Genomic DNA, 19,094 nt, shown 5'->3' with positions numbered 1-19,094 from the left:
AGTCCAAAGGGGGTACAGCCTGAGCACTGGCTTAGGGCTGACATGTGGCCTGACTCACTGTGGACCCTCGGGACCTCACAGACGTGGTAGGATCCAGGTTCCTTACTCATCCTGAGGCAGAGACAATTACAGCTGAAGGCAGCTGTGATGGGTTTGTTGCTTTCCTGGCACTGCCCTGGACAGCTGTTACTTTCCCTGGTACTTTTGGCATTGGATCAAACAACATCCAGTCAACACGTGGGCATGAAGGTGTCCCTCAGAAAGTGCTTTTTAACTTTTTAAAATTTCTAATTTCCCCTCCTGCTACATCTCAGGATACAAGTGAAACTGGAGAACAATAAGTTTAATTCTATCCTTAGTCCAATTATGCCCAGGAAACAAGCTCCAAGTTTGAGTGAACTTTCACTCCCTGGGAGTGACTAAAGGAAGAGACATCTGGAAAGTCATCAGCTTTGGATCTTGCTCTTTTCTGAAGCTATCATCAAAACCAGTAAGCAAGGGGAATCCAAGATACTTGAGGGCAGGCTCCTGGCTTTAGTGACATGAAGGGAAGCTCCATTGTAGACTTCCTGTCCTTTTCCTTCCTCCTGTCCTGTCAACTCTTACAAGTATTTATAGGCCAAAAATTGACATGAACACCTCACAGGTAAAACTGCCTTGGGGATACATTTTAAATTTGTTGGAATTTTATTCATTCCACTGGTCCAACAGAGATTCATGAAGGTCCTTCTTCATGAAGATGTGCCTTCCCACCCTTCCACCAGCTATTATCAGACTGTTTCATTGGTAAAAAAAAAAAAAAAAAAAAGTCTCATAACATAATGAGGTGGGTTTTGATCTAAAATGTTAACTATCCCTGTTCCCAGGAGCAGGACTATCTAGACCCACTAGGACTTCTGAGGAGAAAAATTCTCCCTCTAGATTTACATCTTAATTTTCATTAGGGTGCCTCCCAAGTTGTCACATTTCGCCCTTTCTTGCCAATAATAATTCCTCTACCCCCCTCCTGTCTCAATGAAGAATGGACTTTGTTCACTTTTTTAAAGAAGAGCCTTATCAGTGCCTGTAACTTATTTGAATTCAGTTCTCTACAGTATGCTTTAAATTAGCACACAGTGGCAGAAGATGCCTCCCAAAGGAGAGCAATTCATGACCAATGACATAATGAGATTTATAGAGGAGGCTGGCCAGGAGAAGAGAACATTACTGGTTACCAGAGCAGCTTAAGCGACAGGACAGTACCAGCTCCAAGAGTTTCTTCAGGGAGACAAACAGCAACTGACACTGACTAGAAGGAATAGGACAGATTACTTAGTAGAATACCAAGGAGGCAAGGGGGAAGGGTGAATAGGGCTCAGAGAATAAAGGAACAGGAGGGCCATAAGGTCAGAAGTGATATTGTTTCCCCTGATGTAATGAATCCCTTCATGTTTAGAGAAGAACGAGTAGTTTAGAGACTAGAATTCTCTCTGAGCCAGTTTATTCAAATCCTCACCTACTTTCATTTGCAATATACAGATCATGAAATAAAGTGCTCGATTACTTCAACTCTCATCTTCCCTTTGGGAGAAGTCGCCCAGTAGACAAAGCCTCAGAAAGGGTGAGAATCCACAGAGCCCAGGAAAGAAATATCATCAAGACAAGGTCATGAGCAGTACAAACAGTTCCCCCAAGTCTGGCCTAGCACAGATACAGATGCAGAAAGTACAAGCGTCCAGCTTAACGCATTGGTTCTATTGGATCACCATTTGGGGTCCTTAAGACTGTGTGATAAATGAGCCTGAATTGTGACAAGGTCCTTCTGGTACAGCAAGTGATAAACAGAAAAAAAAAAAAAGGCTATAGATTGCATCAAAGCCAGATCAATCTCAGCACAGGTCAGGTTGTTAGAGACTCAGTCCAGACGCAAAGTATCTGGAGACAGTGTCCACTCAAAGCATCGGAAAATCTCCTGATACCTAACTTTGATCGATATCCTCCATGGCCTCTCCTTCTGTCAATTACTTTGTGTACATGTTGTCTTCCAAGTACACTCTACTAACTGGAAAACAGTCACAGAATAACTTCCAAGTACAAGGCAAAACTTAGAAAAATCCAAATTCTCATTTGAAATAATAATCAACATGGAAATTCATATATGTAGTGTATTGCTGTGATTGTGAGTAGGTGCAGAAATACAGAGATAAATGTGGAGAGACTCAGCCTTAGGTTTTACTGAATATTCAAGTACCCTGTGGGCAACATAAAGTGATTCCTTTTCAATTATAATAACAAATATTTACCACTGCCTTCCCTACACAAGATGCACTGGTAGGTGCTACAAGAGATAAAAAGATGAATAAATGCATGGTCCCTAACCCCAGGGAGTTTATAATCTAGCAGAGGAGATGAGATGTATAACCAAATAACCATAAAATAAGATAGTCTGTGATAGCTGCCACTAGAGAGATACAATTAAAGTGTTATGGGCATTCACAAAAGGCCTAAATATATACATACATATTTGGATAGGAGATGAAGGAAGGTGGACACGATGGCCCATTTGTTCTGATCTTTGAAGATTTGTATAGAGGGAGATGGATATTATCCAAAAAGGCAGTGAGTTGGGAGATAGGAAGGAGAGAATTTTGGGCAAAGGGAGAAGTTTAAGGAAGACACGAGTGGGAAAACAAGTCGGTATAGGAAAGGTAAGAGATAAATGTGTGATTCAGCTTGTCTGGGCCATGGGCACACACAGGCCAATAACAAGAAGTTATTCTTGCTGGTAGACTATGGCAAGTATAATGCATTGAAGGTTTTTTGTTTTTGTTTTCTGAGTTGGGGAGTGACATGATTTAATTTGTATTTAGGAAGTGAGTACTGATAAGAGTAGATTCAAATGTAAAATCTTGGAACAATGCTAAAAGACAAGGAAATAATCCAGACAAGAGGGAAGGGCCTGAATGAAAAGAGAAGACTGGGAAACTTGAGGGGTAAGAATTAACAGGCTTTCCAAATGATTAGATGTGCAGGATGAGGTGAATGGAGGAGGAAAAAAGGCCAAAAATCTTTAGTTTGGTGATAGAAGGAATGGTGGTACCATTAATCAAAAGGAGGAGCTTGGTGATTATGTTGGTTTGCAGGGATGGTCTTGGATATTTGACTCAAAACATAGTTAGTTGTCCAGGAGGTGACTGGAAATACATGCATTAAGTTGAAGTGAAAAGTAGGGTCTAAGAGTGAAGACTTGGAATTCATCCTCATTCAGAGAGTCACTGAAGTTGTGGATAACAGAAGTATAGCTACAGAGGCATGGAGACGAGGCGGAGAAGAGGGTCAAGCTCAGAACACCGCGGCAAGTCAATGCTAAGGGGACAGGAGAAAGAGCAGGAGCCAGTGACAGAACACAAACAGAGGGCCAGAGGCTAGGATGAAAACCAGAACGTACTGCTTCCCAATGGTAAATTTAGGTTAATATTCAAGAGGCCAAAGAGCAGGAAAAAAAAAAGGTTATTGGCTTTTGTAACAAGAAGTTCATTGGAACATTGCCACAGAGTAGTTTTAGTCAGGTGGCAAGGTACAGCCCAATTTTAAAGTTTAAGCCATGAGCAATAGGTGAGGAAGGGAAGAAAGATGACCCTTTTGAGAAGCTTGGAAGTGAAAAGACAAATAAAGATAGCACAGGAATTCAAGAACCTAATTGGATTGAGAGAAGTTTTGTTTTTAGAGATTGTTGTAGGATTTGTTTTTAGAGATAGTGTAGGATTGAGAGATTTGTTTTTAGAGATAGTTGTAGGCAGATGTGTAGAAGAGACTAAGGATGCAACAGAGAGAAGTACTATCAGCTGGAGTAGACCTTAGAAGAGGTCAGAGGGTGAGTTTCAGAGCACAAGGAGCAGGAGCTCTGAGTTGGGAGGGAGGATGGAAAAGAGGAAGGAAAGGAGAAATTTAAAGGAAGAGAAGACAGGTTATGTGATAAAAAATCAGATACTTTTTCTTAGTAATATGGTAAGAAAGATATCCTATAGCAAGAGAGGAGATGAAAATGAAAGGAAAATGAAAAATGAATTTAACAAACTTTGGAGAAGGTGACATGGAGTCAACATTGGAGAAATAAAAAAGATGTCCAGGCTGGGTGGGGTTCAGGTGAGATTAACTGGATTGAATATGTGTTCTTTATCATAAGCTTAAGACCTTCTATTCTTAGAGGTGGAAGGCGAGAGGAAAAAGAGATTGCTGGTGAGAGCACTGTTGTGGGTGAACACAGGGTTACAGCAAAGAGGGAAGTAAATGAAGTCAGAGAGGTTTATGGACCAAAACAACAGAAGGAGCTTGAAGGAAGGTAGATAAGACATAGAAAGTACAAGGTTGTGGTGAGAGAGGGAATTTCAGAGTTTTAGCTCTGGGAAGTAAAATAATTCTAAAAGAAGAGGCTCAGGCCTGGCCATGATGAGGAGAACTGAAGCTCTGCAGTATTTTTTAAATAATATAATGGATAATATCTTTGACTCATACCCTAAAACCAGAAAAAATTAAACCTGCATGTATAAATATACTAATTTATGCATACCTATTTATACATACATAATACATACATTTAAATATTTTATACTTTTGCATTCAAAAATTATATGTGACTACAATATACTCCATTTTAAAATCTTTTGTATTCTTCACAGCACCAGCCCAGAGGCATAGTATGTACTCAATAGACATTGGTTTAATTGAACTAACATATTTAACTGGAGCTTTTATTTTTTTCTCCTGCATAGTACTGGAATCTGCTCCACCTCCTAAATCACAATGCTAAAATAATTATAAATAAAGAGACTTCATGTTTAAAGTGTGGAAACCAAATCTTTAAAATAACAGCTTTATAATGGACTTAGTGTTGTGCTTTTTAATTGTACCCTTAATCCTTGCACTCAGTTCCATTTCTTTTACCTTTGCCAAACACGGATTCTACATAACAGAGCCCCAAGGTTATGGGAAATTCTACTCATCCACTCTGCTTTCCACCTTCAGTTCTCATCAGAAGTCCTCAGCTTCATAATCACACCAGCAATTATGTTTTAAAGCATGGAATAGCACCAGAAACTCACTGTGATGAACTTTGAGATGGATGCAAATGGACACACTGGCAGAGAAATGTGGATGATTTCTAACTTCACCCACTTATTCCCAGTACTGCTATCCTAACCCACCATTCTTTGGGCAAAATTGTTTTTTTCCTTGCTTCAATATTGTAAATTTGAGGCCCGAAACTTCACCAATCTGTTCAAGGCATGGAAATAGCCCTGACTTTCATTCAAGGTTTTTGAGAATAAATAGCTTTATCTACTTTAAGTCATAGAACCCATTGGGCCTCTGCATGATTGAGTCAACATGGTTGGAATGGGATGGAGATGGGATGTATTCAGAAATCCTGTGATTTTATATAATACTGGAACCCCCAAACTAGAATGAAATCCTAGATCTAGATCGGTATTAGAAGTTCTCAGACTGATGAATCTACATTTTAGTGATGTCTTGAATATCTGGTAGGACTGAAAAAGAATTGCCCACTGGTTAAGTTGCACCTGGTAGTCCAGTAACTCCTTAACGTTAGTATGTGTTGGGATCATTGGGCACCCTGCATGGAGGTAGGGAAGTACAGAATATAGAACAACTCAGCTAAACTGGAAAATTAATTGAGCTGGGACAGAGAACAGATAATTACAGTAACCTTTTATTATCATAACATTAATTAAATTTGATCTTTCTAGTCACTTATGCAGTAACCTGTAATAGAGGAGAAGCATCAGTCTTCCATTTTCTATGGAGTCATAGTCCTTAACCTACCCTACAAGGTATTGAATTTAGAACTTCATAAACTACATACTCATGTGACTGCTTATTGAAAATAATTCCTAGTTAGGAGTCCTATTCCTGTGTCACATGAGCCTTAAATAAAAGCAGGTGGAAGATGGGATATGGTTTAAATGTCTTTATACTTTAGAACCTGTATCTTCACTCCCTTCTCTGTTACTCTTAGTGTTCTTTGCTCTCTCCTCCTTCTCTTGTACCATTACTTTATTCCCAGGAAAAGGAATCAGAATCCTAATGTAAACTAGGTGTTTAAATGTATAAATTCCTAATATGGCTTCATATGTTACCTTTCCTGGGATTATTTTCATCTAAATGACAGATGAGCAGCTCAGTGCAAAAGGAATATATCTGTGTGGGAAGCCAGTAGTTGGAGTGGGGTGGAGAATGAAAGGGGAAGGTTTTCTCAGGATCTCTAAAATCACACCATGGACCATATACCATTTGTGAGGCCAGACCGATTCCAGTATAACTGTCCATCATCCATAAAGAGTTCCTTAGATAGGAAGAAGAGTCTATGACACTCAAGTGAAGAAAGCAAATGCTCTACCAAAGTATTTGGCAGTCTACTGAGCATACGTTTCTTATATGGCTTTGGGCTCAGAGAATATGTAAGTTATGCCCACAATACCTGGAAATGCCTAATGTATTCATCAATAGCACTGTGGCTGCATCATTTATGCATACTTCTGAATCATTCCTAACACACCAAACAGACACACACAGGGTGTTAAGCAATGACAGGGCTTTGTTTTTTAGAAAGAAGAGGATTAAAAGAATAAAGTGATTCCTGGAATAGCTTTTTCCAAAGGCTATATCCCAAACAATCTGGTTATTCTCTTCCTAAATCTTGAACTAACTAACAACTAAACAAAAAACAAAAACAGAGAACCCTAGTTCTTAAATGAGATGTGCAGTGACCGGCATGCTACAGTTTTGGTAACACAGTTTCTTCACCTCCCATGCAGAGAATTACCCCGTGGGTAACTCCTGATGACCACGGAAAACTGGGTGGGTAATATTCACTTAATCATATAGATGAATGCTATTTTATCACATTGCATATGCATTTTGGCACTACTGAAACCACCAACATTTAATGGAATCATTTGGGATTTTTTTCCCATAATTACAACATAGCTGTGGCTAGTATAGGGGAATCCACATCAAGGGTGTTTCCCACGTTCTGGCTGAGGATACACAGTGACATACTTTGAAATTACAAGACCTACCGTACATGCATCACTCTGAAGGGTGTGCATATTCCTGACTCAGGCAAATTCAAAGGTCAAATTATCTGAGGTCAGTGGAAATGCTGAGATTTAAGCATTGTCACTGAAAGGAGCAATATAGGACCACACTCACTAACCCACTTCCACCATGGAAGGGAATGAAAGAGGACACAAAAGATAGAAAGCATGGATTCTGAAGAAAATTGGAACAACTGATGTTCCTGAGGGTGTCTGTGGAATCTCACAGTTTTGGATAGATTGGGTCTTTATCCAGAACTATCTGTGGAATAGATGAGGCTTACTGCTGAATTCATCCTCATGCATTTTTCCTGGCTTGTTATTTTGGAATGAAGTAACATCTAAAACTTGACAATGCCCAGCCTTCCCTTCTTTAAGCTTTCTTGAGCAGGCTGTGAATATCTTACTCGGTCCCAATTCAAACACCCAGTTCAAGAGAAGTGACTAACTGGGGCTAAAGAAGGGGTTTAGAAAAATAAAATTATCCAGCTGACAGCTTTTGATGATGGGGGGATATGAAAAAATGTAATGTAGTATCTCGGGTAAATGGATTTGGAAATTTCATCCTGCAGTAAAGAGAGAGAGGCTGCCACCCTTCACAAAGCCAACAGTCCAGTGAAAGAAATTCTATTTGTCTGGTTAATCCAAGGTCAGGTTATGAATACCTGGCTAGAGGCAAATAGCACCTTCCTGATGGCAGAAATGAGGACAAGGGAAATATAAAGTCACTATTGGCACCGTCCCTCACATACCCACCCTTCTACCTCTAAAACCAACTTCTGCAACCTTTCTAAGAGAATCATCTGGCCACTGAGTTTTGAGCAGATTTGGTAACCTTTTCTAGAAAAGCATGTGAATTTGTAAGACAGGTATCCAGTGCTACCACCCTGTAACCAGATATCACATGCTTCAAAGAGTAGATGTAGTGGGAATTTTCTGGGTATGCTTGCAGTGCTGATGTCTAAGGAGTGAGAGAGGGAGCGGGGAGAGGTCCAGTGCCCAGGTACTAGGAAGAAAAGAGTCAGAGTGACTGAGATGGTTGTTAAACATCAGAGGAGGCTGCTAGGAGATTTCTCAGGACTGGGCTTCCTGAAACCTCTCAGCCACATCAAGAATGAGAGGTTAATTTGAACTCAATTCTGGTTTAAGCCCTTTTGGGAATCTTTCTTACCCTAGGAGCTGACAGGAAAAATATGGTGCCACCAGCTTGACTTTGTGTGGAATGTTGGGACTCTATGGTCTACCTAGAAGATACCCTAGGAGCTGGACCTGAGGTTTGCTTAGAGCCAAACTGGACCCTGTGACAAGCCCAGGCCGACAGGCATGAACACTTCTCACAGACCAATAAGAAGACTGGTGAGGCAGGGGAGCACGGACACAAATTACTTTTCCCTGGCTTTTTCACACAGTGGCCTCCATTCCCATTCACTTTTTTCCAGACACCCCAAAGCAAAAGCCATACAAAACAATTCCCCCAATGGAAAATGAAAATCCATAACAAAACACTTTTCCCCCTTCATTCCCATCCCCACCCCACTCCCTCCAGCCCAACACCCTGAATACTCACAAGAGAACACTTTATCTATACAAAATTAATTAGAAAACAAAATATTTACATATGAAATAAACACCATCTTGATTTCTGTCACCAGTGGAGACCAACAGAGCCCCCTTTGTTCTAGATTGCTGTTCGCTAGGTTAGTTGGTTTGGTTTTTTATTTGAAAGGGGTGAGGTAAGAGGAAGAGTGAGGGGAGGAGCCCCTGACCTTGGACAGAGTCAGGGTGAAGCAATGTTTATATGGCCCTTCTCCTTCTTCCTCCTGGAGACGCCTCACGCCTTCTGTCCTCTCTCTCAAAGTCTTTCCTTGAATCTAAGGTAAAGCACTCGGTGCTCCTCTCTCCAAATCTGTGAGAGGATCAGCCCCTTGCCCCCAGGTTCATTTTAGAAAGAAAACAAAGCTTTACAAGGCCTTCAGTTGGCTTTAAAATAAAAGATACTGAGGTAAAAATCAAGGAGGAGGGCAGGGGACAGCAGTCGAGGGCAGGGAATGAGGCAGGGTAGTGAGTCAGGGCAGACAGGAAGGCAGAGAGCAGCCCTGGAGGGTGTGACTTGAAGAGACATGGCAGCTTCCTTCCAGAGGAGGATGAGCACCTTTCTGGTTTATATGTCCTGTGTGCAACATGGAGATCCTGCAGTCAAGCTTCCAAACAGACCCGGGCTCTTAGGCTGCCACCCTGTGTAAAGGAGAGGACGGCAGGACAATGGAACTGACCCATAGAACATCCTTACCCCAAGTTTCAGGACTGGCAGTGACAAATATTCATTTCCCTTCTCAAGTTTCCAACTTTTAGTGAAGGGGGCATCACATCTGCCAGTACCCTCATCCCTGGAGTTTTATATATATATATATATATATATATATATATATATATCTATCTTATTCTTGAATGGTGCAATCTGGGAGGGAAAGAAGGGTTGCAGGAAGGTGGAAGGGCTTCTACCGAGAGTGTTCACACTGGGCTCAATGTCACATTCTCAGGGAGCCAGACCCAATGGGGTAGAGAGGGAGTCCCTCCCCTTCTACCCTTCCCACTCCCAAATCTCTTCCCTTCCCTTCACGCCTCCTGAGCTGTACTCATGGAGCAAGCTCATTCCTCTTAACTGTCTGTTCCATGATCAATTCTGGGGGAATAAGCCTGCTGTCCTAGCTCCAGGTTAAGTAAGAAGGGATCAAAGTGTTGAAAACATCCCCCTCTCTCACTTACCCTACCATAAATGACTCCCCTATTCTTCAAAGACTTACTTAGCTCCTCCCCAAATCTTGGCCAGCTGAGGGTCTAACAAGCTCAAAAGAGCTTTAGAGAATCTTTTGCCCTCAAGTGTGGGCAAAAGAATTATGGCTGCTTCTGTTTCCCTTTAGCCTTCCTGGAAGGTTCTTGGCCAAAACTGGTGGAAAGTATTGGCAACCACGAAGGACTTACTTTTGTACCTTGCTCTTCTAAGACTGTTCACCACCTTTTTGTCTAGATGACAGAATCTTCTGTGTCAAAAACTTCCATTCTACTCATTCAGGAAGGGTGAAGGGGAGAAACAGCCAGAATTCAGGTAACGTATGACCATCTCTGTTTGTATACAAGCCAAAACAAGCAAATTGCTGAGGGATATCGAAAGAAACAACATTATGAGTCAAGGTTGCCTTCTACATTTATAGGTCCCTGACCACATGTGTGTGTATACTACACATGTGTGCAAGTGTATATGGACACACATGCACACACAGCCCATCCTCTCGGGCCTCCAACGCACCATGGAACACAAATATGATGTACTTTCCATCATCCACCAATGACCTTTCACTCCAGTTCACCACTAATGAGTCTCATGAAGCAAACATTTTTTTGGCTTATACATAAACACACATGGCCTCCCACCCTCTGTTGGGCACATTATCCGTAAATGGAAGCTATCCAAACAACAAGAATTTAGCAAAAGCCTCTTTTCATTCATAGGCAGTATGCTAAACAGTCTTCTTTAGATGCTTTTTCTTCCTCACTTAAACATAAAGATTAGTTTGGGAAGAGCTATCCTGTGCTCACGTGGCCTTTTGCTTCTCCTTGCTTCACTCGAAGTGGGTGGCAAAGAGTCCTTCCACGCTAGGAGGAAGCTGACATGCAGCCACTTCCTTTCTCCACTTTGCCCTCCCATGCTGAGGGAGCCCACTGCTTCCTCTCACAGCAACAGGAATGACTGACAGATGAGGAAAAGAGGAGCGAACTGGAAAGGGAGGAGAGATGGTGCTGGTCACCAGGGTTGCCCTCACAAGGAATCAGAACTCCAGGATCCCATAAATTAATTAAAACAACAAGAAAGAAGCAAACGGGAACCAAGTTCACCCCCATCACCCTCTGTGACATGTGCACTACATGCCCACAGCCCTACCCTCCCATACCCACTTTAACCTCTCTCTTCCCTCACTCAGACATCAGACTCAATGCTAGAAAGTTTCTCATAAACATGCCCATTGCTGGAGCCATTGAAAGCCCTGGGGTTTTTGTTGTTAGGCACACAGGGGTTGGACTGGTTCCCTATACAGATGTCTTTCTGGAAACGGCCTGGCACAGCCCCATGAAGGGCCGAGACCACCGGCTTGTTGGTGACAAGGGCGCGGAAGTCCGGCCTGGCTTTCGGCACCCCCGCCACCGTGGGCTGCCTGAAGAAGTAGGATTTGCTGCCATGGAGCAAGCACTGGTCGTCCCCAAAAGTGGGGATGAAAGGGTTTTGCGTGACCCGGTCGGGGTAGAGCGACTTGCTGAGCATGTAGCCGCTGCCGGGGTTGTTATGGTGGTGGTGCCCGGCAGCGGGCACTGAGGACTTGTTGTTGGCAAAGGTGCTCTCACCAGCTGGCATCTCAAACATGTGGGCGTAGGGACTCCCATCCAGGAAACGGCCTTTGTCTTTCAGGCTGACGCTGCGTGGGGCCAAGGCGGCTTCTTCCTTCTGCAGGTCCACGAAGGTGTCGTAGGAGTGCTGCCGGCGCAGTTTGTTCCGGTTCTTCTTCTGGGCCTTTGAGTTAGTCGGGCTCTGGGGGTACTTGGTAGCGGAGGCATTTGATGTCACTGCCACAGGGGCAGCCGGCTGGTCCAGCTCCTGTAGGGAGTTGTCCTCACTAATGTCATACAGGTTACCTGCTTTTTTGCAGGCCTCACACCGGATACATGCCTGCCTGCCCGAATTCTGCCCTGCCACCGTCGTGGAGTAGTTGTGCAGCTTTGAGGGGCAGCTGCGGCAGAAGTTGCCCCCGGAGCGCTCCTCCCAATCCACGTTGGTCAGGTTCTTCTCCCAAGGTGCTGGGACCCCGCTGACCACGTGTTTGTCGCCTGTCCCATGTTTGACGTGAGACCTGTTGGTACAGGGCCCTCCTCCACTGACTGAGTCGCGCTTAAAGTCATCACTACGCTCCTTGTAGATATCCGTCAGGTCCACGTGCTCCCAGTGGGGTGAGTTCTCCTTTGTGCGGAACTGGTCCAGGTAGAAGTCCCGTAGCCCTTCCTTGTCCCTGAAGTAGCGCTTGTGGTCAGGGGAGCGGGGCGGCCGGCGACGGTAGGCCAGCTCGATCTCATCAAATTCCCGTCGGGACTTGGCCGAGGCTGGCCGCTTCTTCAGGCTGTCCTTATATTGCTGCTTACGCCTCTTGGCAGCATTGCCCTCAATGTTTCCATAGGTGACGGTGTGGGTAGAGATGTCAGACACGTCTGAGCGGATCAAGTCATCATGGCCACTGTAGCGGTCGCTCTTGAAGGAGAACTTGCCGTACAGGTCACTTAGCTGGCTGTGTTTGGAGGAGGGCAGGCCAATGTCCAGGGGCTTCTTGCTGATGGACCTTGGCTGGGTGGTGAAGGGCGGGTTGTCACAGTCATAGAGCCCATCGATGGAGCTGGCACTGCCGATGCTGTGGGGCCGGTGGTGGTGGTGATAGTGGTCTTGGTATACATTGCTGTCCTTCAGCTGCAGGTTACCAAAAGTTCTCTCCACCTCACTGATATAGTCACTGAAGAGGTTCTCCTCGCAGGGAGGGTTGTTGTAGGATTTGCAGTCAGAATGCGTGAAGCTGCGGCGGTGTTCAGAGATGTCATAGACGGATGACTCGCGTCGGATGAAGTCCAGGGCACTCTGTGGGGAACCGTTCACACCAGACAGGTTAGCCATGTTCTTGGCCGTGCGGAGCAGGCGCAGGATGTTGGAGTGTGTGTTGTTCATGGTCGCGGTGGGGGAGTTCATCACGGATTGGCGCTCTTCGATAGCTACTCCATGGATGCAGCTGTAGATACCCTGAAGAAGAGGATGGGATGGATTAGGTATCCAGTGAGGCTAAAAGTGAACATAAAGAATGCCCCCTCCCACTACTAATTATCTAACTGGATAAGAAAAGTCAGGGAAAACATGAAATGGTCTTATACACTCACAGAAAGATGTGGCTAGAAGCTTGCCTGATTTATCCCCCTGCATTTAGCAAGCCTCATATCATGAGCTAAGGTCAGTGGCCTGGCTATCAGAGAGAGGCATGGCTACACTACGCGACATCAGCAAATAGACTGGAATCTCAAGACATACCATCCTTGTCTTAATTCCACCTCTGACTTGCACTGATTTTCTTTTCTATGCCCAGGTTTTCGCATCTTAAAAATGAGGCCTTAGGGCCAGCCAGCTAGCCCTGTGGCCTAGTGGTTAAGTTTGGTGCACTCTACTTCAGCAGCCCAGGTTCGGTTCCTGGGTGTGGGTCTACACCACTCATCAGTGTCCATGCTGTGGCAGTGTCTTGCATGCAAAAAGAGGAAGATTGGCAATAGATGTTAGCTCAGGGCCAATCTTCCTCAGCAAAAAAATAAATAAATAAATAAATAAAGGCCTTAAAAATCTTGTCATCTTAAAAATGGTATCAACCAGTAGCAAAAAACATTTTTAGCCTCCTGGAAATCAATAGCAATGTTCTACAGATGTCGGGGCTGTTCTGCCCTGGCTGGCCACCCTTGGCTGCAGTAAGCACATGGTAGCTCAATAGCTCACAATTGCCACTCTTTTCCAGCTCTGACAAATTTTGAGCAGCTTTTAGGATTTTGGTCACCAGATAACAGCTGAGCAGTTCTCTTCTTGAGCCAAGCCTGAACCAAATTCACAGTGAGAATTAGGAAGGCCTGGGGTCAAAGAAGGATTTTTCTCTTGCTGTGACCTACACTGTGGGAGGGAAGAATTGGGACAGATATCAAGTACTAAATAGGAATAAATAATGCCCTTGTCAAACCCTCTCATTTATTCTCTCTTTAGCTCCTAGTTTCCTTCTTATACTTTCTCACTCACTTAATCTTATCATATATAATTAATATCTTAACAAATTAGTATTGATTGAGAATTCCCTGTGTATAGCTCCTCGTACAGGGCCTTGAAGAACACCACCCAGGGGAGGTTATGAATTGGGTCCAAGTCTAAAGTCAAGCCAGCCTGCTAATATCTTGTTCCCTGCCTCGAAAGGTGGAAAAATTTGGAACTTTTCTCTCTGGCAAGGGAAGTATTTGAAGAGGAGGTTGTTTGAATTGTATCTTTAAAACAAAGGGGATTAATTTGGAAAGGGAAGTTGTCCCTGTGGATGGGGAGGAAAGGAGAGAAGATCAGAAAGGAGAATGCCAGCTAAATGGAAAAGAAGAAAGGTTTAGATGAGATGAGCCTCCCTGTCCAGACGGCAGCAGCAAGATGTAAGAGCTTCAAGGTAAGGTTACTCTATTTCCTTCTCAGGCCTCCTTTCCAACTCTCCTTGATTATGGCCAAGAGAAAATGCCAAGCCCTTTTTCTCTACAGAGGCATTGATCACGTCAAAGGGCTATGAATGGGACTTCTATTACAGGTCACCACTCCTATTGCTTGTGCCATCACCCAATCTGAGACCTCGGGATGGGCCACAAAGTGGAACAATGTGACTGAGGAACCACAAGTTCCATCCTCCTGCTCCCAGGTTACCGAATGGCTGGAATAAACACAGCCAGAGAGAAAATTGCTCTCTACCAATAAAATACTATAGGAAAATGATCAAAAGATGGAACAATTTAATGAGAAATCCTTTTTATTACATAACTCCATTAGAGCCAAAGTTGGTTATATCTGAAATCTAAACCTCTATTCTAAAACGACATTTGAGCTCACCTCTCGTGAATGAGTCCCATGACTTTATTAACAAGATCAAACGAAGCCCACTTTTTTTTTCTAATTCTTCCCTGTGACCTTCTGTTCATATTCAAAACTGTGTTCCAAATCCTCACTTTGTGACTAGAAATGTAGAAGAGACTTAACTAAAGAATGACTGAAGAGTTATACTCTTGCTCCAATTAAGGAAGTTTCTGGAATGTAAATTCCCTATGGGTCAGGATTTATTTCTGAAGGTTCTGTTAAGCACTTTAACTCCCCATAACTCACACACGGTTAAAACAGAGTGAAACAGTGAAACTACCAAAAATATACCTTTGTCAGAATAACAGAGATATGTTACATTTCACTATTTAAATAGAAATGTGATTTTTAAAAAAGGATTAAATGAATAATCCAGCCTATATAGAATTAACTAATGATAATGAAAGGCATTTGGTAAAAGGCCAAATTTTTCATTTTGATAGATCTGCCAGTTCTTATTGAGAACTCAATGCTCAAATCCCACACAGAAAGCTGTTTCTTGAAGGAAAAATAGCACCACCTGTCTTTTGAGCCACTTGAAATTATACCACCCAACCCTCTGGGGAAACATACATGATGTGGTTTCTTGCTTTAGCAGCATAAGACTAGAGTTAGTGGCCTCCTGGGTCTCTCCACTTTGCACAGCCTAGGCTAAGCTGTCCTTCACAAGCTCCTGGCACCTAGATCAAAGCACTTACTCTGCTGATGGAGAAGACCATGCCAGGCTTGCCAGAACAGACACCCATAAAGCAATGCCGGAACTGCCAATAGAAAAGGTGTTCGCAGATGAAGGTGATGAGGCTGAGAGCCATGGCCGCCCCCAACATGTAGAAGACTCCTGCCATGTTGTCAATGTCCAGCTGGCTGCTCATGACCTCATTCTTCTCATTGTGGCAAATGCCAGTGAGCCAGAGAGCTTCCAGCTCCTCCATCTCCCCTGGAGACAGAGCAGAAAGGCAAAGAGAATAAAGAGGGAAGAAAGGAAAGAAGTAGAAAAAAGGGGACCAGAAGGGTGTTGGGGAAGAGAGAGAAAAACAGGAAACAGAAAGAGACAAGGAGACACAAACAAAGCAAATTAATGGAGAAAGTTAACAGTAATTTTATTAATACTGTTATATGTTAATTTATCAATATATCGAATAAGTATTCAATGAAAATATAACGTGGGTACTGCAAGTGATACAAAGATATGAGACATTACTTCTGCTTTCTATTTTCTATCCAGTGTAAATTGGGATACAAAGAATCAATAATATATTGCAATAATATTTATGCAAGAAACAAGAGTTCAAATTAGTGACAGTAATTTTGTGGATGGGGTGGCCAGTGGGTTTTCATGAGGGAGGTAGGACTTGGAGGTGGGGATGGTAAATTTTAATTTATACCATACAAAAAGGCACTGCAGCCTGCAGAAATAGCATGATGAATGGGAGGGAGGTGGGAAAATACAAGGCTTATTTAGGGAACAGCATGCAGAACAGTTCAAACAGAATAATAATAGGCAAAGGAAGCTGAATAAAAAAGGTTGTTGCAAGATTGCTGAGGGCTTGAGTATCAGACTAAGCACTTTGCATTTTATTTTGTAGACAGTGAGGAATAACATAATCAAATAAGTGATTCAAAAAAATGATCTTAAAAATGTGTGAAGCAGGTTGGGTGAGGGGAGGAAAGACAGACATCAGCAAAAAGACTGATTGATTCCCTAGGGACTCTCAGACTTACTGATCTCTTGCTGTAGAGGAAAATATAAATATTAAGGGTAAAGGGGAGTAAGCTTGAATAAAATGAGACCAACAAATTCAGACATGCCTCCTTTAAACACTTCTGAAGGAAGCTTTGATTAATTCAATTCATGCCAGGTTTTAATAATCTTTATCCACTTCACTGGATACCAGCAATTAGAAAGGTAGAAATCCTAGACCAAAGAAAAATGAAAGAAACCATGTGCCCTAGAATGCATCTAATTCTAGATGAGCAAAATTCTGAAAATCTTATGAAGAAAATTGCCTGTTCCAATAGTTCCGGTTTAGTGAAAAATTTGAACTTTGTTTGCATAATGTGACTAGAGCCTTGGCAACGTTTACAGATAATCTCCACTGCTGCTCTTCCTCATAGATAGAGTCTTCTTTATTGCTTTTAAGTGATAGCTACATTAAAATCACAGAAGCTCTTATACCAAAACAGCTTGTCAACACTCCAGCTATAACCCCCTCCTCTTTCCAATGTTAATCAAATCATTTTTTACTCATTTCTTTGATCAACCTATGATTTTCCTAACTAGTGGAATAACCAACTTCACCTGGATTCTGAAAATCCAGCTGTGCTCTTTTGCCTCTTATCTCAACCCTAACAGAATAGATTCTGCAGACATAATTTAGAGAACCGCTTGGCTGATGGCCTGTGGGGCCAAGCAGAGTCAGGCTGCTCATCCATAACTGGATTAGCTTCTGTGAGGCTAACAGGAGAAGTAGGTACTTCGGACAATAAAGTGAAGAGCAATGCAGAAGACATGAGTATAATGAAATCTCATCTCCTACAATGAGATTTTCTCAAAGCAAGTTGGCTGCTCAGTCTGCAGCCAGAATGACACTGGCAAGTACCTTCTGGGTGTCTGCCTCTGAGGATCCTAGTCCTGCTTCCTACCTTTTTCAGATGAAAGAGCAAGATGAGAGAGAGGGAAGAATGAGTAGATAGCCACAAGTATATTTCTCTACTCTTGCTCTGGGCACATAAAAAGCAGAGAACTTTCCAAAGTTCTATCCACTTCTCTGGCCACATGTGAGAAGATTGTTTGGAACATCTAATACTAGCCTCTCTTACTTTATCCCTGAAGGTTTGATCATAGCCTGCAATCCCAAAACATACCTCCTTAACCAACTACTTTAATCTTCTCCCCCAAATTTCACCCTGTTATGAGTTGAATTGTGTCCCCCCAAATTCCTATGTTGAAGTCCTAACCCCCAGGACCTTGAAATGTGACTTTATTTGGAAATAGGGTCATTGCAGATGTAATTAGCTAAGATGAGGTCATCCTAGAGTAGGGTGAGCCCCTAATCCAATATAACTGGTATCTTTAAAAACAGAGGAAATGAGACATAGACATGCACAGAGGGAAAACATGCACAAGGGAAAAGGCCATGTGAACATTAAGGCAGAGATGGGATGATGTGTCTACAAGCCCAGGAACACTAAAGACTGCCAGCAAACCACCAAAACTAGGGGCGAGGTGTAGAACAGATTCTCCCTTGAGGCTCTCAGGGGGAACCAATGCCAACACTTTGATCTTAGACTTCTGGCCTCCAGAACTGTGAGACAAATTTCTGTTGTTTAAGTCACTCAGTTTGTGGTTCTTTGTTATGGTAGCCCTAGCAAACTAATACATACCTCCCAAATCTCATAGAATACCGTGAAATGCTTTTCTAGAAATGCTAGAAATGCAGGGGTGAGAGAAACGGAGAAGGAAAAAGGGTTGATGTTTTGGACTGGCCATCAGAAGAGGCCAAATAGGCACTTTTTCTTTAACTCACCATCTCCAAAGAGCTGCAGGATAGCAAGGTCCACCTGGCGCTTCCACCCAGAATCTTTTTGGATGGCAATGCCATAACCAGTGGAAGCAAAGACTTTCCCACTGCCAATGGTCACCAGCTTGCAGCCTTCATCTCTGCCTGCCATGTAGTTCAGCACTGCTGCATCATAGATGAAAGCATCCAGTTTTCTATGCAAGAAAGAAGCAAACAAACAAAATTCAATGGAGGAATTTTAGTACAAAACTACCTATGAGGCCATTAACATGAAGCAGTAGGGTTCCAGCTAACTCTGGGAAGAATTGGTTCAAAGTAAGGCTCAAGTTGGAACTCAGCCAGAATCTAAAGCCCAAATCTCAGGCTGTTCTTTATGTGATTTCAGGTTGAAAGGAGGAGTTCTTTCCCTCCCATTGGGAATGATGAGAATGTAAGTTAAGCCTAAAGCCAACTCATAAGCTGTGTCTGAAAAGGAGAAGGAGTAAAAGGAATCAATAAAAATAATAACAGAAATAATGAAAAGTAACCATCACAATGATAACAACAAATAGCATGGGCTAGATGTATATAACATTTTTAATTTCTCAGTTTATTACAGTCCACAGTGTGGATAAGGGTAGGTGTATGAGTTTCAGTAGATGTGCAATGCTATTTTTGTAGTCAGAAAGGTTTCAATATTCTGTTTTGCAGCACAAGGAGAGAAATGAGTAGTTGGGTGGTGGCAGCACAGGCTTGTATTAAGAGAAAACGTATGAAACTACA

General features: G+C 42.8%; 1 protein-coding gene across 2 annotated transcripts in view; it reads right to left on the bottom strand.

Annotated features, from left to right (window-relative positions):
• Positions 1–11,049: 11,049 nt before the first annotated feature.
• GRIN2B (glutamate ionotropic receptor NMDA type subunit 2B) overlaps positions 11,050–19,094 on the bottom strand; it is a 277,582-nt gene continuing 269,537 nt past the window's right edge. For both annotated transcript variants that reach the window (XM_087442717.1, XM_014791338.2), the window contains 3 exons: positions 18,339–18,526; positions 15,510–15,748; positions 11,050–12,924 (listed from right to left, as the gene is read on the bottom strand). In XM_087442717.1, the coding sequence (XP_087298843.1) occupies positions 11,071–12,924; positions 15,510–15,748; positions 18,339–18,526 (2,281 nt within the window). In that variant the 3' untranslated portion in view covers positions 11,050–11,070. The remainder of the gene's footprint in view (positions 12,925–15,509; positions 15,749–18,338; positions 18,527–19,094) is intronic.

The sequence above is a fragment of the Ceratotherium simum genome, chromosome 17, assembly GCF_057802395.1.
Source record: "Ceratotherium simum simum isolate JZ-2026a chromosome 17, ASM5780239v1, whole genome shotgun sequence".
NCBI lineage: Eukaryota > Metazoa > Chordata > Mammalia > Perissodactyla > Rhinocerotidae > Ceratotherium > Ceratotherium simum.
The sequence above is the reverse complement of the archived record's forward strand: the minus strand, read 5'-3'. Positions and strand labels throughout refer to the sequence as shown.